General features: G+C 43.5%; 1 protein-coding gene across 1 annotated transcript in view; it reads right to left on the bottom strand.

The window, feature by feature from the left end:
- Vps13d (vacuolar protein sorting 13 homolog D) overlaps window positions 1-23,953 on the bottom strand; it is a 227,482-nt gene that overhangs the window by 190,065 nt on the left and 13,464 nt on the right. The window contains 16 exon segments of the mRNA XM_034502521.2: window positions 89-240; window positions 1,678-3,894; window positions 6,847-6,979; window positions 8,516-8,646; window positions 9,513-9,683; window positions 10,093-10,168; window positions 11,095-11,225; window positions 13,704-13,883; window positions 14,425-14,626; window positions 14,781-14,882; window positions 16,512-16,680; window positions 17,939-18,039; window positions 18,400-18,570; window positions 19,629-19,715; window positions 19,717-19,734; window positions 21,990-22,106. Of these exon segments, the coding sequence (XP_034358412.1) occupies window positions 89-240; window positions 1,678-3,894; window positions 6,847-6,979; window positions 8,516-8,646; window positions 9,513-9,683; window positions 10,093-10,168; window positions 11,095-11,225; window positions 13,704-13,883; window positions 14,425-14,626; window positions 14,781-14,882; window positions 16,512-16,680; window positions 17,939-18,039; window positions 18,400-18,570; window positions 19,629-19,715; window positions 19,717-19,734; window positions 21,990-22,106 (4,158 nt within the window).

Below are 23,953 nucleotides of genomic sequence, written 5' to 3'. Positions count from 1 at the left end.
ATCTGGTCTCCCACATCTCAGACAAGGAACGATACCTGATTGGCTCTGAACCGCCCTGACCTGAAAAATCAATCTTGTGCTTGTTTACCTGAACCGGGTTGACAAACTTTCCTTCAATCTTCATGATGCTGGACGTCCCCAGCTCATCTGGACTAAGGGAGAAAGTCAGCTCAGATTCTCTCTCAATAGGTATCTTCTCCAGCTTAAACTGGATGGTGGTGTTGTTCAGGATATGAAAGGCTGGCATAAGAGAACAGACGTGTCAGAGCATAATCACTAATATCTGGTTTGTTACTGATCAAGTGTCCTGTACATACAATAAATCCCAGGGGTTATCTGATGGCAGGTCGGCCTTGCAGCTGAGTCTATGACTGAGACCAAAATGCACAGCAAGTAGAACCACAAGACAAGTTTACAAGGGGAAAAGAAAGTACTTTCATGATATGTTCTGCTTGGCAGCTTTAAAATATGAAATGGTAAGGCTGTAAAGATAGCTCTAACAATAAATAAAGGCCTGAGGACCTGAATTCAATCTCTGGAATCCACATGGCTGAAAGACAGAACCAATGCCCACAAGTTGTCCTCTGATCTCCACACACAGCACTGTGGCATGAATGCATGTGGGCATACACATACACAACAGATGGATATAATTTAAAATGTATCTAATATGGAAAACACTAAGTCAGTCCATGGTACCTTACATTCTCTTAGCCATGGAAGCTAGTTTTCCAAGCCAGACTGCCCGTTCTATGGCTTTCAGTATTAGACCCAGCTTTCTTGGGCCTAAACACAGCATTCTAGCTAAACGCTCATTCCAAGCACAGAAAAGAACTATTTACTGAACACGGAAATGAAGGACTGGCTGGATGCAGCCCAGTAGTTAAGAGCACATCCAACACATAAGGCCAGAGGCTGGCTCTCCGAACTTCACAGGAATCAGTGAAGGATGTTCTGAGAACCACAGATGTTTTCAAGGGCATTACTTTCTTCACCAATGAACAGTCTCTATCCAGAGTGTTTCTGATTCCCTGGCTGGACTGTGTAGGTCTAACGTCCATATCCAGAATACAAGCATGAAAATATCATCCCCTGTACCCTGCACAGACCAACTTAGAAGAATCAGAGCACTAAAGAAGCCTAACACACCCAGAGACCAAGTTTCCTTTTGTATTTACATTAAACTCATGTGCTACCTTAGGCTGCAATATTTAACTACGAAAAATGTACAGCTTAAAACAAAAGAATAAAAAACAGTACATAAAAGGAGGTCACGCTATATCCATCCACTGAAGCATTTCGGCAAAGGAGCATTCAACTAAATGCAAACACTTCACAGACAGGGTTTCTCTGTGCAGCCCTGGCTGTCCTAAAAGTCACAGTGTAGACCTGGCTGGCCTCAAACTCACAGAGATCCATCCACCTCTGCCTCTAGAGTGCTGAGATTAAATGTGTACGCCACCACACTTGGCTCAAAGTACATTATTATTTTATCCAAAGAGAGAAAGTAAAATCATGCCAGCCCTCTACAAAACTGTTAAAAAATACCACTATGATTGTTCAAACATGAACCAGAGATAACCCTAAAAGAAGAGACTGTGTTGTTTTCAGGGACACATACACAGGACCTGAGTTTGGAATCTTTACACACACTCAGAACATGTTTCTGCTTCTCACCTTGGCCTCTATGCAAAGATTCAAAGAAATCATGTCGTGTGAAGTGAGCCTCCTCCTGACTGTTAACACTGGCCGACCCGGAGGGTGGGCAAAACGTCCGGCTGACTTCAGGCCCAGCATTGTCTCTGCCTCCTAGCTGAGTGCAATTCAAAGAATAAAGTTTAATGTCTTTGATTTCCACCTGCAGGCGGTCACTTCTAGATTCATCATCTCCTGCCACAAAATTCTGTATGAATATCTGTCCCAAGTGTCCCACCAACAGCTCAGGACTCCCAGGCCTCCGAGGGATAGAAACAACTGGAGACTCAATGTTTATGTTCAAAATTAACTTCACCGTGTCCGATCGAGGGGAAGGAAGGCCAAACCCATAGATTTCATTCTCCTCCAAGACAAAGGGTTCCCTGGTCTTCTTCGGGGTTTCAAAGAGTGACACCATCTCACTGTACTCGGCAGTCTTAGTGGCTAATACTGTGGTCACTTTGGTAGCTGCACTTTTCAACATACTGCGAAAATTCTCTTCCAGCTCATCCATAGATAATGTCAACTCCTTCAAGAATTTAGCAGAGTGGTTATAATGCAGAGACGCCATCTTCAGGTTGAGAAAGCATTCCTGTTTTGATTTCTCAGCAAACGTGAAACTCAATGCTTCAGTCAGGGCTGCATCTTCCATTCTGACAAATACACTTTCAAAATAGCCAATGTCGCTGACGATGTTCTCATAGCCTACGGAATTTCCGATGCTGACGACATACTGGTTCTTCACATTTTCTTGTGTCAGATCCATTAGCTGCAAACAGCCAAGGGAGCCATTCATGTCAAACGAGCTGCCCATCGACACGTTCACCTTGGTGCCACCAATACTGGCTGTTGCGATTTTCCTGCCATGTTTCTCCCCATCGGCCAGCCCCACTGTCCGAAGCAACAGGAGGTTGAGCCTGTGGATCTCCACGGCAACCTCTGTGTTCTGCTCGTAAGTCGACTGAATTGTGTCCTGTTCCATAATGCTTCTTTCAAGGTCAGTCATCAGAGGCTGAGGGCTCACATCATCCTTTTCCTTAGGGAAGGATTTCTGAAGAAAACCAATGAGCTCCACAATTGTCTCTGGGTTTAGGATGATGTCCAAGTTGTTTACCTGAAGGGAAATGACCTGCAGAGTGCTGTCCAAGCTCATAGATGGGCACTCTGAACTCACAAACTGATACTCTAGTTTAATGAGGGACTCTTGTTCTTTGGTGAGAATTTTCTCCAGGGAAGCACTAGTGGCTGATTGGTCGTTGAGGGTGGTGGCCACGTCAGTTTGGAAAGCCACATTAGGTCCAGAGACAGGAGACTGTGCCCTGCTATCCCGGAGGCTTCCTGTGGGAATATCAAAACTCAGATTCTTATGTGAAGCCATCAAAAGGTCAAAATCAGCACCATAAGTCTGCATGGTGTCCACCAGGAGCAATCCGTGAACAGTCAGGGAGACCTCAGCATCGTACGGCCTTTTCACAAAGTGGGCATTGGTGCCAAACACCTTGAGAACTGAGATGTAGCGTCCACTGCTCTCAACACCAAGCTGCATGCAGTTCACCTTGAATTCTGCTAGGAGGAGCTGTGACTCCACCAGCACCTCCCGTGTGTGCTGCTCCAACATTACAATACTCTGGGTCAAGTTCATTACTGAATCCTGCAAGCTTCCTCGAGGTCCTTCCTGGGGGAAAATCTTCTCTCTGATCTGGGTATCAGAGGGCTTTGTTTCAGGAGTGGTGAGGAGAGCAAAGCAGTTCTTTAGGGCAGATATCTTATCTTCGTTGATGTGGATTTTTAAGTCTGGTAAGTTGCCTGAGAGCACAGCCCCAGGGTACTTGGGGTCTGACGTGTAAATCAGCCGCCGTTCTAACTGTAGGTGAACATTGAACTTCTCAACTACATGTGTTGGCCCCACATCGATGTCCTGCACGCGTTTCCAGTTGTCTCTGACGCGTCCTACCATGACCTGCAGGTCCATGAATGTCAAGGAGTACCTCTCATACATCTGTGTGCTCATTAGATGAGCCTGAAGCTGTTCCTCGCTGAACTCCACTCCAGAAAAGGGTGGTGTTTTCTCCCCGGTGCTACTGCTGGTCTCTGGAGGTGGGGTGCTCGGAGGTGTGGCAAGAGGGGTCTTATATTCATCATCACTGAACTGATTCTCTTCCGAGGCTGAGCCATCCCCACTTTTCCTCCTAGAGCCTTCTACAAGGGGAAATGAAAAGACCGTGAGTGAAAGTCTCCTACGTGCTCCCTCCTCCCCTCCCTCCCTGGTTATAAATAAGGAGGGCTGGAGAGAGAGCTCACTCTAGGATACTGAGGCCACCAGCCACTGCCAGCATTTTCACACCTTGACCCTGGCAGGGATGCTGACACAACTCTCTTACAGCCCTCTCCAACTTACACTTCTCCACTTATTGTAGTGTTCTTTTTGTTTCCCTTCGCTCTACACAATAACATTATCTGGTACATAAAGGTAGAAAAATAAAACCAACAACACGAGTTGCCTGTAACTGCCACACAAGTATCATAATACATAAAATTTTAAAAATAAAAAAACTAACTTTCCATCTCTAACCCTGAGTATTCGGAAATGTTTATCAAAATGCACAATGTCACACAGAAAGACACTGCTAGTGGGAATGCAAACTCAAACAACCACTTTGGAAATCAATTTGGCAGTTTCTCAGAAAACTGAGAATGGTTCTAACTCAAGACCCAGCTATACCACTCCTGGGCTCCAATATCCCACAAAGACACCTGCTCAACTATGTTCATAGCAGCTTTATTCATAATAGCCAGAAACTGGAAAGAACCTAGATGTCCCTCAACTGAAAACGGGTAAAGAAAATGTGATACATCTACACTATGGAATATTACTCAGTTATTAAAAACAAAGACATCATGATTTTTGCAGGCAAATGGATGGGTCTTGAGAATATCATCCGAATTGAGGTAACCTAGTCCCGAAAGGATATGCATGGTATGTACTCACTTATAAGTAGTTATTAGTCATAAAATTCAGATATGATGCTACATTACACAGATTCAAAGAAGCTAAACAAGAATGAAGGTCCAGGGAGGAAACTTGAATCTCAGTTAGAAGGAGGAATAAAATAGTTATAAGAGTCAGATGGAGGGAGGCAAATGGGAAGCAGGGGACACAGGGAGAGGAATGGGGGCAGGGTTTAGGTTCAGGTGTGGAGGACAGGAGAGATAGCTAGATAGCAATGGAAATCTGCCAGTGACAGGGATGAAGAGTTGGGGGAGGGGGCATCTCCAGGAGCAGACAGACCTGAGATAAGGGAGACACCCAAGAATCAATGGGCATGACTTTAGCATTGGGGATATGTAACCAGAAGAGGCCATTTCCTGTAGCCAGGCAGGAAGCCCAGGAACTTATAACCCACAATTTAGCCTGTCTACAAGAAATGCAGGCACGGGGGTGGAGCAGAGACTGAGGGAATGACCAACCAATAACTAGCCCAACTAGAGACCCATCCCTGTGCAAGCACCAATCCCAAACAACATTAATGATAGTCTATTATGCCTGCAGACAGGAGCATGTTGTCGTCCTGTGAGAGGCTCCACCCAGCAGCTGACTCAGACAGATACAGACGCCCACAGCCAAACAGTGGACGGAGCTTGAAGACTCTTATGAAAGAGTAAGAGGAAGGATTAAAAGCCCAGAAGGGGACAGGAACTCCACAGGAAGACCAACAGTCAACTAATCTGGATGCTTGTGGCTCTCAGAATTTGAATCACCAAGCAAAGAAAATAAAATGGCTGGACCTAGACCTCCTCACACATATGCAGGAGATGTGTTGCTTGGTCTTCATGTGGGTCCTGAACAACTTGAATGGGGCTATCCCAAAAGCTATTGCCTGTATGACGGATATGTTCTATCTGGGGTACCTTGTCTGGCATCAGTGGGAGAAGACGTGCTTAACCTCAAAGAGACTTGAAGTGCAGGAGGAGGTGCCCCACAGAAAAAGGGGGGAGGGGATGGGAAAGACCGTGGGAGGGGTTACTAGGGGAGGGCAATGAGAGGGATGTAAAGTGAATAAATTAAAAAAATAATTTAAAAAAAAAGAAAGCCACAATGAGACACTCCTCCACAATCCCAAGATGGCTGCAATCAGAAGGTCAGATAACAAGGAATGAGAGGGTGTGGGGAAACTGGAATCATCACAAACCAGTGGGCATATAAGCCATTTGGGAAAGTTATCTGGTAGTCCCTAAAAATATTAAATATAAGGCTAATACATAGTCCAGCAACTCTACTCCTGGGCAAGCATGTAAAAGAACTGAAGATCTATATCGCCACAAAAACTTGAGGTGACTGTTGGCAGGAGTTCGGAGGCAGTGTTGCCAATGCTTACTAACCAAAGAACAGATAAATAAAACCTGATATATCCAAAAAGGGACTAGTAAAAGCCATAAAAAGGAATGTGATACTACACACACACACACACACACACACACACACACACACACACACCACCACCACCACCACCACCACCACCACCACCACCACCACCAAACAACAACAACAATATGAATGAACATTAAAAGTAGTATTATTAAATTAAAAAGACAGACATGAAAGGCGACATGGTCAAATACTCCATAAGTATAAAATGTTTAGAGCAAACAAATGTAGAAACAAAAAAAAATTAAGGTTGGTTGCCAAAGCACAGAAAAGAGGGATTAGAGACTGCCAATGGTTTTAGATTCAGACTGGCTGAACTGGATATTTTGAAATGTGAATTATACCCCAAGCTAGTATTAACAAAGCAACAGGTGTACTTTGGAGGGGTTTCATTTGGTTGGTTGGTTGAATTGTTTTGTTTTGTGTGTGTGTGTGTGTGTTTGCCTACACACATGTATGTATACCACATACATTCCTGGTACCCACAGGTCAGAAGAGGGTGTCATTTCCCCTGAAACTGAAATTAAGGATGACTGTCAGCCACCATGTGCTAGGAACTGAATCCAGGACCTCTGCAAAGACAGCATGTATTCTTAACCCCTGTGCCATCTCTCCAGACCCCAAACTTTAGAGTTTTATAATGTTACGAAACCCTTCTGTCTGGTTTTCCATAGTGAAGCACAGATGGATAGACAGGTTTTTGTTTCCTTACACTGACACTCTACCTTGAGTGTTGGTCAAAAGCATTCTTCCAAGATCCACAACAACCAGCACAGGGTTCTTGAATGTGAAATCATCTGGAAATATCACTTGAGGGGCAGAAATGTCCAGTCGAACAGTCCACCGCTTACTTTCCTCCTGTAGAGGCGAAATAAAACTCAGTTGCAAACTAGCTGTAACCCCAGAACCAGAAGCAAGAGAACTACAAGTTCAAACCTAGCCTGGGCTATGCAATTATATATATCACTGCTAACCCTGACTGCCAAGGAGCTTTACAGAGGTGTCCAAGCATCCTTGCAACCCCACCCAGGATGCCAGTCCTTGGGAGTACAAGAGAAGACACTGAACACCTGTTGGCTGGAAACATCATCATAGGCTAATATTTGAGGAGAGAGGAAAAATTAGCACCTATTAATTTGAGGAGTTGTTTGTACTGACTGATAACTCCTGCATTAAGAGAAGTTTTGTTCATAATTTACAGGTCTGGTGTGGCACATGCCTTTAATCCGGGAGGCAGACACAGGCAGAGCTCTGATTTTGAGGCCAGCCTGGTCTACAGCATAAGATTTTTAGAACAGCCAAGGCTACACAGAGAAACCATGTCTCAAAAACCAAAACTATATATGAAAAAATTAATAAAAATTAGAAAAAAGAAAAAGGCCCATTTTGTGAAGATATCAGGTGGGCACTAATAACCATAAGTTATACTGAAACACATACACTCACACACAGGAAATCAAGACTAACCCCCCATCCTCCACCACAAGACCTTAGGCATTTGACTTGGAACACCATGGCCAACCTTCCCATAGCTCCTTCTACAGGGTTCAAAAGCAGCCACATTGTCTAACAGCTCCATCTACCACCATGTCTGGGCAGTGCACTGCCAGAAACTCCCTTTCTGAAGAATTAAGCTGTTTCTTGTCCTTGAATCAGCTGGACACACAGCACCACAAAGTCCCCATACTTGCAAATTACACCTTGAGAAAGACATAGGGAAGTCTGGAAAGGATCCCCAACACTCAGAAGGATGAGGCAGGTTGATCTGTCAGTTCAAGGCCAGCCTGGTCTACAAAGAGAGTTCCAGGAACCCTGTCTCGAAAAGAAAACAAAATTAAACCAAGTACCCTCAGAAGGAAAACAAGATCTAGTCAGCATCATTTTTTTTGTTTTGTTTTGTTTTGTTTTGTTTTGTTTTTGTTTTTCGAGACAGGGTCTCTCTGTGTAGCCCTGACTGTCTTGGAACTCACTCTGTAGACCAGGCTGGCCTCAAACTCAGAAATCCACCTGCCTCTGCCTCCCAAGTGCTGGGATTAAAGGCATGCACCACCACTGCCCCGCAAATTATTTTAGCCCTATGCTGGGAATTGAACTCAAGACCTTTGGAAGTTCATGTGGTGTTGTTAAAAGGTGAGCCACATCCCCAACACCATTCATTTCTTAATTAGACCATTAATAGAAAAGACATGAGCTATTTAAAATGTTAGCTACAAGGATATCTATCTATCTATCTATCTATCTATCTATCTATCTATCTATCTATCTATCTATCTAATTTGAGGGTGGGAGGTTTACCTAGTTGGTATAAGCAAGCCTATATATTGTAAGTCATGAGCTCGTCAGGAAACATGGCTGCCTCTCCCATCCCCAAACAGAATCACACAGGTTACTTACGATAAAATCTCCCACAAGCAAACGGTCAAGAGTCTGTCGGATCTCAGCCTTGGTCTGCATCTTTAGCTTGTTATATTGCCTTCGAGCTGCTTCAGCTACCCTCAATTCAAGCTCAGACTGATAACCAAAGCCTGCCAGATTGGAAAGGCACAAGATGTCAGCTTGACCAATAAAACACTGTCGCGTCTGCCCTCACCCAGAAGATGCACTAAAGTGGAAAAAGAAATCAGTAACAAAGATAGCTCTTTCCTCTGTGTTATAATGACAGCAGGAAGAAGGCTTGGGGGAATGGTGTTATAACGACAGCAGGAAGAAGGCTTGGGGGGATGGTGGGCAGCCTGAGGACATGGAGGCACATGAGGGAAGGGCACCTAACTTCTTAGAATCCCTAAAACCATTTCTGGAAATTCCAAACTGCTGTATTTTAAAAATCACATAAAGTAGAATATTATATTGAAGGCAAAATGTTAGCCAGTTCTGTCATGGTTACTGTTTATATGAAAAGCATCACAACTTTCAAAAAACTACAGAAGCAAGAAGGAAGTGTACACACAAAGTAAGCAACACTGTTTCAAAAGCCTCCCTGTCAGTGAAAGTACTTCTCTAACTGCCTCAGTCTTTGTAGGGAATAAAGGAAGTCATAAGTATATCAACAATGCTACTTAGAACTCTACAGTCTACATTGTAAAAGAACAGAGATACTGTCACCTAGAAGGAAATTCTTGAACATTCCACTGTAGTTCACCAAGCTAAAACATCCTAGCTAGCCAAAGAAACAGCCATCCCAGGATGAAGGGTGGAAAAGTGGATCCTAAAGATACATGAGAAGGACAACTGGCCAAGGACACTGACTAATCCTGATCCTGCCACTTACTTTGCAGCATCTTGCCACACTATCGGGCCTTCCAAAATGCATTACAATTAAGCATTGCACCAGCAAGGAACCAAAAGATTTTTTTCAAAGGTAACATAGGATCAAACAAACAAAAAAGTTAACCTGAGGTATGAACCTTTCCCTTGTAGAAAAAGTCTGCCACTTTTTTAATAGCCTGTGGGTTGTAGATGATGTTCAAGGGTCTCGTGCTGACATGCAGCCGCCTCTCAAAGTGGCTATGCACGGGGTTTCTCTCATAGAGCATCTCAAACACCGGACTGTCTGGATCCGCAGCTAAAGGAAAGAACAGAAGATGTAGAACACAACAAAAGCACCACCACACCCACACAGAGGCCTGGGTAGCACTCTGGGAAAAAGACATTTTCTAAATCCTTTTCTAATCTGTTCACAATTATACAGATTTTTAAAATAAAGCCTAATGATTCCTGACTCTAATTTTTAACAGAAATCTTGACAACTAGACTACTGTATTTGTTCCCATAATGCAGCGCAAGGCCCAGAGGCCTTGGAAAAATACTCTAGAGACACCAGGGGAACACAGTCCTACCCACAGAGTTCACACTCCCTTCAGAAGCAACATGGATCCACTTGGCAAATCACTACACAGAACAGAAATTAAAATCTACCAATCAGTAATAATATATTTTTTAAGGATTAATTTTAAGAACATATGAAAAATTACCAGAGTATTGATCACTTCTGTCTTCTGACACAGTTTGAAGTCCGAAAGACTGTGAGACTCTGCCAACTTCTTTCTGCTATTAAACACATATACAAACACACTTCAGCAGGTAAGAGGACCTTAACACTGCTCCTCCTTTGCACTTATGACTCAAACCCCCTTCACACTGTGTTACCACATCCATGCACTACTGTGCCATTTTCCAGAGCAGACAATAATAATTGCCAAATAGATATTGGATATTTATAACTTTTCAAATTTTAATTCCACCCTCCCATACTTTCTAAGAACATTCAAAAAGAAGTATAGACAGAGTTAACAGGTAAGTACTCATTTAGACTATGTCTTTGTCAATAAGACTGAAAATCCCACAGTTGGCAAAGGAAATTACATATAAAATTGAACATATATAAAGGACTGAAGGTAGTTCTTTTTGGACTCCTAGAAAGATGAGATTAACATTAACAACAGCAGGTCATGAGCAGAGGAGTCAGACATGGGAGAGACTCAAGTGTTAACCTTGAAATGCAGAAAGCAGTGAGTGGTGTTCCTGGCATTATTTCCAGTTAGACAGACACATCCACAGTGGCCACAGAATGGGAAGGGAAGAGGCTGAGCCACACAGCTCACTAATATTTCTTCCTAGTCCCAACCTGACTCCAACCATCACATGTCAAAATCAGTCCAGTTAACAGGACTTCTGACTCCCTAAAACAGACATAATTCAATGGCACACACACATGCTAGCCATGCCAATACAGTACACACTGATATACACCACACATGTGCTAGCCACACATGTGTTAGCACACTGACACCCACGTGTGCTAGGCATGTCACTGCAGCACACACTGACATGTGTGCTAGTCATGTCACTGCAGCACACACTGACACATGTATGCTAGGCATGTCACTGCAGTACACACTGACATGTGTGCTAGGCATGTCACTGCAGTACACACTGACATCCATGTATGCTAGTCATGCCACTGAAGTACATACCGGATTAGGGAAGACCAGGAGAGGAAACATGGTTCCTTCTGTAGCCAGGTCTCGGAGGAACAGTCCACCCAACCGGACTAAAAGCAAGGAGGAGTTTCTTCGGGGAAGAGACTCTGCTAGAAGTTTTACATCTATAAGAGATAAATATAAGAGGTGGTACCATGTTCTAAGGCCTAATGTGCTTTATACCTAGAAATAATACATTTATTTTACAACAAACTAAGTGACACTAGGAAGTATTTTTCCATGAAATTTGAATATACATATGCATACAGACAGACAGACAGACAGACACACACACACACACAAACACACACATCTGTATGTCTACATAAGCATACAAAGACTGTTGCAGGTTTGTCAGTAGAGTGAACTATTTTGTTTTTTGTTTTGAGACAGGCTCTCACTATGTAGTCCTGACTAGCCTAGTACTCTATGCAGAACTCAGAGAGATCTACCCACCTGATGCTGCCTCTTCGGTGCTGGGATTAAAGGTGCAGAGTACCATGCCTGACCTCACAAGGAATTGTAAGTAGAGCTTTCACAAGTATGTTCAAGCAATCTTCTATTTCATTTACGTTTATAACAGCTCAGCACTCAGGATTATGAAGTCAGAGAAGTAAGCCTCTGTCCATCTGTCTGTCTAAAACACTTTTAAACTACCAAAGCATCTTAGATAAGCTGCCATAAAACATAAGATGCCCAAGCCAACATCTGAGTATTTACTTAAATATCTTTATCTTCAGTCACAGAAAAAAAAATACAATTGATCAATATCATCCTGGATGTTCGTGTTCCCTTGCTCTCTGAAATACACTTGCAAAGAAAACAATACTCAAAGTACCTCTGTGGTCATTCAGACACTGAGTAGCCGAAGGACTGAGTCACCCAATGTACCCCAGGTGACTTCAACCAGACAGTGCACTGCCTCCTACTGTGAGTTCTCAGTCTGTAAAATGTGTCCTAGTCCTTGTTTATTTAAGACCTTCTTTTTCTCATTTTTATATGATATGCTTATGATTTTCCTGTGTAAAATAACCTAGTAGGGCCAGGGTTAAGCTCAATGGCAGTGCACTTACCTGGTATGCACAAGTCCTTGAATTCAATTCCCAGTACCATAAAATAAATTAACAAATTAACTAATAGTAAATGAGTTAATTAAATGCTCAAGTGGAGTCCAGTGTCTATACTGGAAAAGGCTGATACTTGCTTTACATAAGAACTGTTCTAGTGCAGCTACAGTACTACAGACCATCAGCTCAGTGTCAGTGCACCAGTGCAGATACAGTAACCAAGATGTGCAGACACACTCACACTAGAGAAGGTAGGTTTATATAATCATCAGCTGCTGGGTGTGTGATGATTATGACCTCACAGAGACCCAGCCCTGCACTTTCCCTATAGTTTGAAGCATTTTAAGACTCTTTGGGGTTTGGTGTGTGTGTGTGTGTGTGTGTGTGTGTGTGTGTGTGTGTGTGTGTGTGTGTTTGGGGGGGTGTCAAAAAAACAAAAACAAAAAAGAAAAAGAAAGCAATGAGTTTCTCTGTGTAACCCCGGGTGTCCTGGAACTTACTTTATAGAGCCAGCTGGCCTCAAACTCACAGAGACTGCCCTGCCTCTGCCTACTGGCTGGCTAGTATTAAAGGAGTATGGCACCACACTTGGCTTTTGAGATTTTAATATGTGTGTGCGTGTGCGTGTGCGTGTGTTATACATAGGTGCCCTTAGAAATCAGAGGTGCTCGGTTCTGTCCTGGTTGTTTTATTCTGTTTTGGTTTTTGTCAATTTGACACAAGCTAGAGCTATCTGAAAAGAGGGGGCCACAGTGGAGAAAATGCTTCCAGAAGACTGGCCTGTAGGCAGGCTTGACAGGCATTTTCTTATCAGCGATTTGATATGGGAGCCCCCACCACCCCCACCCACACATTCACACCCACAGTGTGAATGGTGCCACCCCGAGGCAGGTGGCCCTGGGATATATAAGAAAGAAGACTGAAGGATGGGGTGTGGTGGAACATACCTTAAAATCCAGCACTTGGCAGAGGCAGGCAGATCTCTGCAAGTTCAAGGCCAGCCTGATCTATAGAGTTCCAGGACAGTCAGGGCTACACAACAAAACCCTGTCTTAAAAAGCCAGAAAAGAAAAGAGAACGAAAGAAAGAAAAGGAAAAGAAAAAAAAAAAAAAAAAAAAAAAAAAAAAAAGACAAGGCAAAAAGGCAACTGATCAAGCCAGAAGGAACAAGCCAGTAAGCAACATTCCTCCATAGCCTCTGCTTCAGTTCCTGCCTGGGGTTCCTGCCTTGAGTTCCTTTGATGATGTACAGTGATGGGGATGTGTAAGCCAAATAAAACATTTCCTCCCCTAGCTGGTTTTGGTGATGGTGTTTTATCACCACATAGAAATTTAACTAAGACAAATCACTTGGTGCTGCAACTTCGTGGCATGGGTGTTGGGAACCAAACTCAGATCCTCTGCAAGAGCAGCCTGCACTCTTAACCTTTAGGAACCTCTCCGATCCCTATTTTCTCATAGACTCTAAATACCACAGATGACAAGAACACACAGTGCTTTGGCATAGAGACAGGCAGAGCTGGCTCTGAGCAGTACCTGAGAACTCGAGCTGCATGAACGCACTCTCGTTGGCATGAGCAGTGCTCTGCTCTGTGTGCAGAAGAGTCACAGTGCCCCGCTGGAGCTGGACATTCAGCTTCGCAAAGACGTGATCTCGCTTTGTGTAGGTATTCATACATGAGGCATCTGCAGTGGGGTCAAAGAACTCCTCCGTGCCTGTGTAGTATGGAAAAATGGGCTTAAGAAAACATAAAGAAAGCAAGACCAGATACCCTGACTGGGATGATGCTGTTAAACCAGAGTCCCCTTCTTTAGACAAGAACCCGAAGACAGAGATGACTAATGGCCATGGCCACTACCTACATGTGGCTACCAGGAAGTATGACATATGTGGCTGATGTGGCTAGTGCAATTTAACTTAACTAGTGCTTTGTTCCATAGGCTCATACTGGCAGTGTAGACTACAGAGGACCTCTGCACTGCCATTAAGCCTCAGTGTGTTTGTGAACAGGCTCAGATTTAGTTCTCTAACAATGGCTGCCACTCAAACTTGTCCGATAATGTACAAAGAATGAGGATGGCCATGGAGTCTTCCAGATGTGTCTTCCCTCTATATCTGTGAGGCAATCTGCTGTGCAAATGTGACCTTTACGTCTGGAATGACTGGTCAAGCTTTTGCACAAAGAACAGGATGATGTTTAGGACCTAAGCCTCCACTCTGGCTGAGAGCTCTGCTGCAGATGGGGTTCCAGCATACCCAAGATCTCCTCAGGTGTCCAGTGCTCATGGGACTCGGCTGCCAGTCCTTCTACCACTTTCCCTTCAGGGCTCTGCTGTCCATACCAGCCGCCCCACCCTGGAAACCAGGACTGCAGGTACTGTAGCATCCCACTGCCTCCGCTGCCATCTGGATCACCAGGTGAGGTTCCTGGAGAATCAAATTGAGGCTCTCGAAGACTCTGTGTAATCGCAAAGAGACAGACATGAGGACCCATGGACAGATGTTGTGATGCGCCATTGTTTACCATGTGTTCTGACAGAAGCACAAGCATATCGACTGCAGGGCTCAGGGTGTGCTGGGACCAAATGACCCTTTCTATACAGATTTCTCACCTCTGCTAGCTCCTCTTGCTTATAAAATCTATCATGAACGAGTTCACGCAGAATCTTCAATTCCTCAAAGCTCTGTTCCTCCTCAATCCGACACATCTCCTCCTGTGTGAGACAAAATGAAACTAGGACACTGTAGTGCTGGACAAAATAAACACCCTCATCAATAAAATGGCCAAAACACCTCCTTGAAGGCTGAGAAGTAAAATATTAACAAGTGTCATGAGAGCTGTTTCAATGGGGTTCCCTACAGTCCAGCAGTTGTTACTTGTTCTCAAAAAGTCCAGTAGGACCAGTGGGGCCGACGGAGCAATGAGGACATAATTTGCTTCCGAGGGTGGTTGCTGGGGCATCCTGCTCTGCACTGCACTGACTCAGGTCACAAGAGCCTTACACATTAGCTCATGAGATCAAAGGAAGCAGAGCTATTCTTCCCAACCTCCGAGAGGAAGCTGAGGTCCAAGCTCACACAGTGTGCACGCTGGCCCCAGCTCTTTCATACTCACAGTTAACAAAGGCGTGGTCATTTCAACATGTTTCTTACTAGTTACTAAAGAGTAGTAGCAAATACTCTTGTGTCATTTTTAGAAAGTAAAGTTACCTATCAGGAACAATGTCGTATTTCCTAACAGTAGAAGGACACACGGTCAGCGTGGTTCACAGGCCACCTCAGCATTGATTCGGATCCTTTCTCACAGTATCCTGCCTCTGCCGTCAAGAAAGCTACTCAGAACAAAATATCTGAAGTAATCCATCCTTTTCAGAAGGTGCCCATTGTCAGTAGCCCTGTGAGACACCACTGAAGACAGTAATAGGCAAGTAAGGACCATGGCCTCAGCTTGCTGGCAGGATGGGTGAGAACTCAGGGGTCCAGCAAGGCTGCTGGGGACCACCCAGTGAACTGCTCCTTTTTTCTTATAAAGCTCAAGAAGAGGAACAATCCAAACAAGTAACCTGGGTCATAACACAGAAAATGGTCACGAAAGCAAACAATTAAGGAGCAAAGCAGCCAACTGCCTTTTCTTTCACCAGGAGAGAAAAGAAGACAGAAGCAGGAAGGGGTGGGGCCAAGACCAGCATCTGGCAGGGCTGGTTCTAGGGTATCTGGCCTGCAGGTAATACAGATAAGAACTGCCTTCTCACCTGTGGTACCTGCTCTCGCTTCGCCTCTATCACCCAGAAGCCCAAGGTGAATCAAGTCAACTAGGATTACAGAAAAGGTAGACCAAGTCCACAGGAAGTAGTCACAGACTGACTGACTAGGTTCAGGACTGGAAGAGACCATCCAGTCTGATGATGAGTTCATGAAATTCTCCCTTAACTGCATACATAGAACTGTACTAGGAGGGGCCTGGCAGGGTCATGGGCATCTTCTCAGGAAACAGGGATGAAACATACTTCTGGCCAAGATGAGACTCACTACCTTCCAAGAAGTCCCCACACAACTGAGCCCGACACCAGCCTATGAAGGTGTGCTTCCAGCAAGTGCCTCCACACTTGGCATCTTCAGAGACTCAGCTGTTTTTTCAACCTGTGAGAGAATATTCTTAGCTAAGTGTGGTGGCTCATGCCTGTAATGCCAGGACTATGAAAGTAGAAGCAGGAGGACAAGGAGTTCAAAACTAGTCTCAGCTACACATAGTCTTGAGGACAGCCTGGGCTACATGAAATGCTGTCTCAAAACCAAACAAACACATGGAGAAAAAATATTAAGCAAGTCATCTTGTCACTCACCTTGTCATCTGCAGACAGCACGCCTCCTTTTAACTTGTTGAAATATCTGTCAGTGTAAAACACGGCATCTCGGGCTCGATGCAACAAGAAATCCCAGGTCCAACACTTCCTCTGCTCTCTGATCTCATACAAGTTAGCGTTCAGGGCAAAATACCACCATTCTCGACAGCTGCAACAATCCATGACAATGCGTTACTCCTCCCAGTAAAAACCACTGCAATGTTTGTTCTTCATCCAGGACAACCTGAAACACTGCTTGCCCTTATCTGAGACATTTCTCATATTAGCCCTTTGTCTCTGTCTTGGGTCCATTTTAACAGTAAGCTACACTCAATATGCAGAAAAGTGACTCTGCTACCAAAGAACATTGAATTACACAGTTTGTCAATAACAGCACAACATGTAACCAACAGGCCTCACTCAGAGCAGTCCTTCTCCAGGGAGGAAATCTGCTGCTGGCAGTAAGGTAAGCACCATCTTGAGACAATCACCATAGACTCGACCATTACAGATTTTCAACTGAATTTCTAAACACATACATGGAAATACATGAGATCTTTTAAAATGTTTAACAAGTCAGACTGGTCACATTTATCAGTGTAACATGAAGAGAGGCTTTATGGGGCAGAAGAGTCGGCAGCAGTTAAAGCACATACTGAGGCTGGGCATGTTGGCACACACTTTTGACCCCACCACTCAAAAAGCAAAGGCAGGCAGATCTAAGAGTTTGAAGATAACCTGCTTTATATAGGGAGTTCCAGGACATCAAGGGTTACATAAAAAGCCTGTCATGATCAAAGAAATCCCATTGTTCTTATAGAGGACCAGAGTTCAGTTCCCAGCAACGACATCAGGCAGCTCATAACTGCCTTTAATTCCAGTTTCAATCTGGTCCCCTCTTCTGAACTCTGTGGGCTCCAGCATTCATGTGCACACACACATACACTTAAACATAGTTTAAACTAAAAGATATTTTTAAGAAAGAGAATTAATGTCTGCTCTGGAAGCCAGAGACACAACGTACATAATGTGTCCAAACAGACTAAAGGACAGAATAAAGGGGGTTTGCAGAGTGCTGCACAGAACGACCATACAAGAAACTTCAGCAAGCAACAGCCATCTGCCTGCTAAGTGAAATCAAGGATCTTTTGAGTTTCACTACTCTAAATCTAAAAGTGGCTCTTACCTCAACAGACATATGACAGAAAAAATCAATAATGACAACAGGCATTTCATGGCCTTTTTGTCCCAGATTTTATTTCTATTTCTATTTCCTCATGGGTAATACATTTACACATATTAAAACCTAGCTAACTGTACCAAAGTTTAACCAACTGTCCTTTCTTCTGCAGTCACATGTAAAGGACAGGGAGAGCATGCTGCTGTAAGACACACACTTTATGGGTGACACAGAGAGGTGCCCTTACTTCTTGGACACGGCCACTTTTGGTTTCCACTTCCGGAATTTCATCTGCCTCTCCTTTCGTTCCAGCTCCTTGAGGAATGCCATGATCTGCCGGTACTGCAGCTTTGTTAGAGGAAGAGATACCAGATTAGGATAGAATTGGTTCTTTGGCTCAGTCAAGACCTAATTAGCAAGAACAAGTCATCAATCTACTGAGATGAACTCCAGTGACCAAAGCATCAGCAGGAGGTGCTCTGATGGCCTCTTAGTTCTCCCATGTTCCTTGCTCAGCACTCAAAAAACACCAAATAAAAATCTGCACAACGTGGGCCTGAGTTCAGTTCCCTGTATGATGCCACGTAGGTTTACACCTACCAGACTCTGGTCTGGGGACAAACAATGCTGAGGACACTACGCTGGAGCAGGTTTTCCTTTATTCCAGCTCCCAGCAGGGGGTCTGAGCCTCTGAGAAGAACACTGTACCTGAGACAGCTTCAAGGGAATGGTCTCCAGCTGAATATCACATTCAATCCTCGGGCTGTGCCGGGACCTCAGAGGCTCCTTGGAGCAGTTCCTTTTCAAGAGGGCAGATGCACACACAGGCTCCAAGATGTAGTGATGACTGCGACTCTCCATGCTTCTGGCCATGGCCTCCTGTGTCACAAGAACATTGGCTATACCAACCTTCCTTCTGTCTGTTACGTTCTACAATGCAGGGAGCTTAAGCCATGGGTTCAATCATAGCATCAACATTACCTAATCCACTTTATGCCACCTGGAGCTGGGGAAATGAACCATTTTTCTCCATTTCCCTAAAGTACCTAAAGTTTCATTACAAAAAGACTAAGCTAGGCTTTTTCTCAGTCCTTCCTAAACAGTGACACTGTCTATCCATATAAGAGTCTTAAAGGAACACCACCATGATAATATTTTTAAAAAAGCCCAAGCAGGCTGGCCCCTTGATTTAAAAAAAAAAAAAAAAAACCAAAAAAAACAAACAAACAAAAAAAAAACTGACCTGCTGTGCTGTTCTGTTCACTCAAAACCTTCATGTTCTGTTCCTACTGACCAACAAAATGTTAACTACCATGTGTCACAGGCACACAGCAGTAAGAAGCAAGGAAATAGACACACAGACACATCTTAAAAGCAGAACTTTAGCTGGGTGTGGTGGTGCATGTCATCAATGAAAGCACATGGAAGACAGAGGTAGGCAGATCTCTATGAGTTCTAGGACAGCCTATTCTACATAGTAAGTTCTAGGACAGCCAGGGCTATGTAGAGAGACCCTGCCTCAAAATTAACTTAATTAATATATTTATTAATTGAACATATTAAATTAATTGAATTTAATAATTAGGCTTTCTATTAATAATTAATCCCATTAATGTTTATAATTTTATTAATATTAACTGAATGTGTTAAATTAGTAATGACTAAGCATTAATACATCTTAAAAAAAACAGAACTTTACATGAAAAAGAGACACACACACACAAAATCCACCAAGTAACCTGATTCAAGTTAACACACACAAGCTACTGTGTATCTGAAGTTGAAACCTTCAGACACGAGAACCACCTCAGGCCGAGTCTAGAGAGAAGATGCTTGCAGACAGAGAGCAAGGGGACAACAGCCTGCAAATTAGGGTTCCTGCACCATGTGTGCCTCCTCAGAACCCTCTTATATTAAAGCCCCAGAGCAGAACATACCTGTAACTCCGCCTGAGGCAAATCCCCCAATAAAGTGCAATTGACATCCCAGTAGATACTAAAGTCAGCCACATCTAATCGTTTTTTTTCGCATTAGTTTCTGTACCTGAGGAAGAAAGAGGAAGAGACAAGATAACCGCCTTTAATTTCAGATATAACTTGTTCACACATCAGGCACTCTGCAAGGGGCAAGAGATGCAAAACTGAAGGAAGACAGTCTGCTCTGACACAGCTCAAACTCCATCCGTGCAAGGTCTGGACCTTTGATCTCAGCACTAAAGATGCAAAGGCAGGTTGATCTCTGTAAGTTCAGGGCCAGCCTGGTCTGTGTAGTGAGTTCTAAGAAAGCCAGAGGTACATAGGCCCTGCCTGAATGAGTAAGTAGGTATATAGTAAATCAATAACAAACAAACAAAATCCAATCAATTGGCAATACCAACGTGCAAAAATATTTTTAATTATACAGAAACAGCAGTGGATATCTAAGATGCTATGAGCAAACAAACAGAAAATATCACTGGGCAAATGAGCGTCAAAACACCTGTACATCAGCACAAAAGGCCTGATGTCTTCTGGGGACAGTGATTGTATCTTTTAACTAGAACTCTGAACGGCAGAGAAACAGTATGGGTACGTGTGCATGAACACATATTTGAAGTGAAAAGTCAGTTAAGTATAGAAAAACTATCTTGGAATATTATGAGAAATATCAGTTTGGATAGTGTCCTCTTCCAAGAAGTCACCATCGACCGCAGTGATGAGTATGTCCTTATTTGTAAACACCATCTGTGCAGACAGAATCAGGTTAATGTGAAGCCATGACAGATGACTGTAGGCAAAGTGAACGAGTGTGGTCCTTGTAAGAAGAAAAAGACACAGGAGAGAAGGCCTTGTGAACCTAGACACAGAGATCAGCATGCTGCACCTACAAAACAAGGAACCAGAGCTTCTAGTGCCCATTAGATGGAGAGAGGTGTGGACACACTGACCCTCGGGGTTGCAGAAGCCTTCTGACTCCTTAATTTCACATTTCTCGTTTCCTGAAGTAGAGAATACATTGCTATAGCTTTTTTGTGTTTGTCTTCAGTTTTGTATTGTATTGTTTTGTTTTGTTCTAAGGCAGGGTATCACTATGTAGCCCTTGACTGGCCTAGAACTCAATATATAGACCAGACTAGAGATTTGACCACCTCTGCCTCCTGGGTGCTGGGATTAATATATCACCATACTCTGTTTTTTATTTTATGTGTATGGAGATTTTTGCCTGAATGTCTGTACATTGTATGTATTCAGTGCCTGCAGAAGCCAGAAATGAGCCCTGGATACACAAGCACACAAAGGCTCAAAATCCTTTAAACAACTGTCCTAGTAAATAAAACTAGGATTCTGAGCCAGGTGTGTGGTACACACATGTAATTCCCAGCGCTTGGAAAGTAAACCAGACAAAAGGATCAGAAATCTAAAGAGATATCCGGCTCTGCAGTAAATTACAGATCTAGTTCAGGGTTGGCCTACGCTCTCTGAGGCCGTCTCAAGCTCTGAAATGAGCTGTCAACTGTTACTGTATTGGCTGACAGTATCAACCTCCTTGGCCAACAGAGCATGTACTCCAGCAAAGCTGTTGTTGTGCACAACTTTAATCCCAGGCTCCAGAGGCAGAGGCAGGTAGATCTCTGCGAGCTCAAGGCCAGCGTGATCTACAGAGCTAGTTTTAGAACTGCCAGAGCTACCTACCTAGAGAAACCCTATCTTAAACAACAACAACAACAACAAAAAAAAAAAAAAAAAAAACAGAACTTTTTTTTTTTCTTCTGTTTTATGGAATGGATGTTATCTGACTCTAAAACAAGAAATACAACTAAGATGGATGCCAGGGTGCCAGGTGGTATATTTAATCCTGCCATCCTGGAAGATAATAAAACCCTGTCTCAAAAGAGAAAAAAAAAAAAGGATATATGGAGAATCGTCATTTTATCAGGGAAGACTAAAACACCATAGAGATGTCATATAATAGCTTTAAGAAAAGACTGTGTGGAAACTGTCACAGACATTCCCAGACAGAGAGTGAGACAATGAGCAGAATGAGTTTCCTTGGTGATGGAGGATGAAATCGTTTGCTGGCAGGAAGCCTTCGCACCTCACGTTCTTTATGTATAAAACCAATGTGATGAAACAGGTCAACGAAAAGCAACTCTTTCTTCTTTCCAGCAAATTAACTTTGGTTACCTACATACTAGACACACACACAGCAAGGCAAAGTAGCAGCACTTTGCTTACACAGCACTCAAGGACAGAGGGCAGACTCCCAGACCTCCTAGCCTGGAGTTTTATTCTTTGTCTGTTGTCAAATCTTATACTCACAGGCTCATTTGTAGCATTCTGCATGGAAACATTCTTAATGCAGATTCCAAATGCAAAAGGATGGGAAGGATTGGTAAGACCGTCTTCAAAACGGAGATGGACATCTTGAATTTTTAACTGCAAAGGGTAAAGAAAATACATTTAGATAGTTGTTCCAGGTAGAATCCTATAAATGGGGGCCAATTACAGAGGGCATCTACACACAGATATCAGTGTGCTGAAAATTCCAAGGGGACAGGATCACAAACCACTCAAGAATAACAGTTCATTATGATGAATGTTATCTCAGGAAGGCTGCAATCAAGTCATTCCAGAAGACAATGTAAACATTTAGCCACAACAATACCAGGGACCAGAGAGATGGCTCAGCAACCATGCAAGCCTAGCAACATTAGTTCAATGCCCAGAACCCTCATAAGTATAAAAGAAAAGAACAAACATGAACAAGTGTCCTCTGACCTCTGCACATACCCCACCACACTGATGTTTATAATAATGATTAACTAATTAATTTTTTAAAAGAGGAAAGAGGAAACGAGTAAAATCACTGAATAACATAACTGTTCCTGCTTTTCTTGTCTCTCTAGGAATATGAGCCCAGGAAAACCTGCAAAGCACGTAAGGTCTGTGTGAATCTTTGTGTTTTATTCTCCTTGCTTCTGTGAGTGAGAGAAGGTATTCTGCTTCAGTGAATTAAGTAAGTAGCTCAAAAGTAGAGTGTGTGTTTATCATGTGCAAGGGCGTGGACTCAGCCCTCAGCTCTACAAAACAGAGAAAAACGATAAACATATGTGGCCAAGAAAAGTGTTTAGCATCATTAGCCATTACAAAAATACAAACTAGACCAGGGAGATAGCTCAGTGGGTAAGAATGCTTGTTTTGCCAGCACAAGGATCTGAGTTGAATACTCCAACACCCACACAGAAAGTCGGGCATGGGCGGCTACACTTGGCTGTAATGTCAGCATCGACAGGACAGAGATAGACAGATCCCAGAACCTTGGTGATCAGATCAGCCTAGTCAAAATGGGAAACTTGTAGCTCAAGCAGAGACCCTGTCTTAAGGCAGTAAGGCAGAAAGCAACAGAGGAAGACGCCTGATACACTGCTCTGGCCTTCATAGCCTCCAGATTTGTATGCATGCTCAAACATAAACCACACGTACCACAGAAAAGGAAAAATAAAAAGAAACTAAAACAACAGTAAGTTATCACTATATTAATATGATTACCATCACGGTATTGAAGCCAATGTGGGGAAACCAATGTTTAATATTGATGGCAAAATCATAATATGGGCCAGTGAGGTGGTCCAATTAAAGGCATTTGCCACCAAAACTGATGATCTAAGATCCATCCCCAGGACCGGTGTAGAAGAAGAAAACCAAATTATGCATGCTGTTCTCTGACTTCCAAATGTGTACACACATACACACACACGCACACACACACACACACACACACACACACACACACACACACACACACGCACATGCACACATGCACGCGTGATGGCGGGGTGCTCAACCCTAACTGGCACGGGTACATCACCCCTCACCCCTCCAAGGCTCAGAATCATCAAGGAAGAAGAGACAGAAAAGATGTAAACCAGAGGATGAGGAGTGGAGGAGTACACAGTGGGCATGTCTTTTGCCACGCACATGCAGTCGGCTTCTCTACATAAAACCTGAGAGTACACACAACCAGCAACACCCCCAAGCAGAGGGCCCACCACTCCTGTGATCATACTACAGATAAGTGGCCCTCTAGGGAAAGATGTTTCTGGGGCCAACAGAAAGCTAGGCAGGCAAGTGTGCTGGCCACCAAGCCTGAGTTTGATCCCCAGGACCCATACATAGAATAAAAGAGAACCAAATGCCACAAGGAATCTTCTTACTTCTCCATGTGCCCTCCCCCCCCCATACACACACACGGTACATAAGTAAATAAATAAATAAAATATTTT

This window comes from Arvicanthis niloticus, chromosome 5 (genome assembly GCF_011762505.2).
Source record: "Arvicanthis niloticus isolate mArvNil1 chromosome 5, mArvNil1.pat.X, whole genome shotgun sequence".
Lineage (NCBI taxonomy): Eukaryota > Metazoa > Chordata > Mammalia > Rodentia > Muridae > Arvicanthis > Arvicanthis niloticus.
The sequence above is the reverse complement of the archived record's forward strand: the minus strand, read 5'-3'. Positions and strand labels throughout refer to the sequence as shown.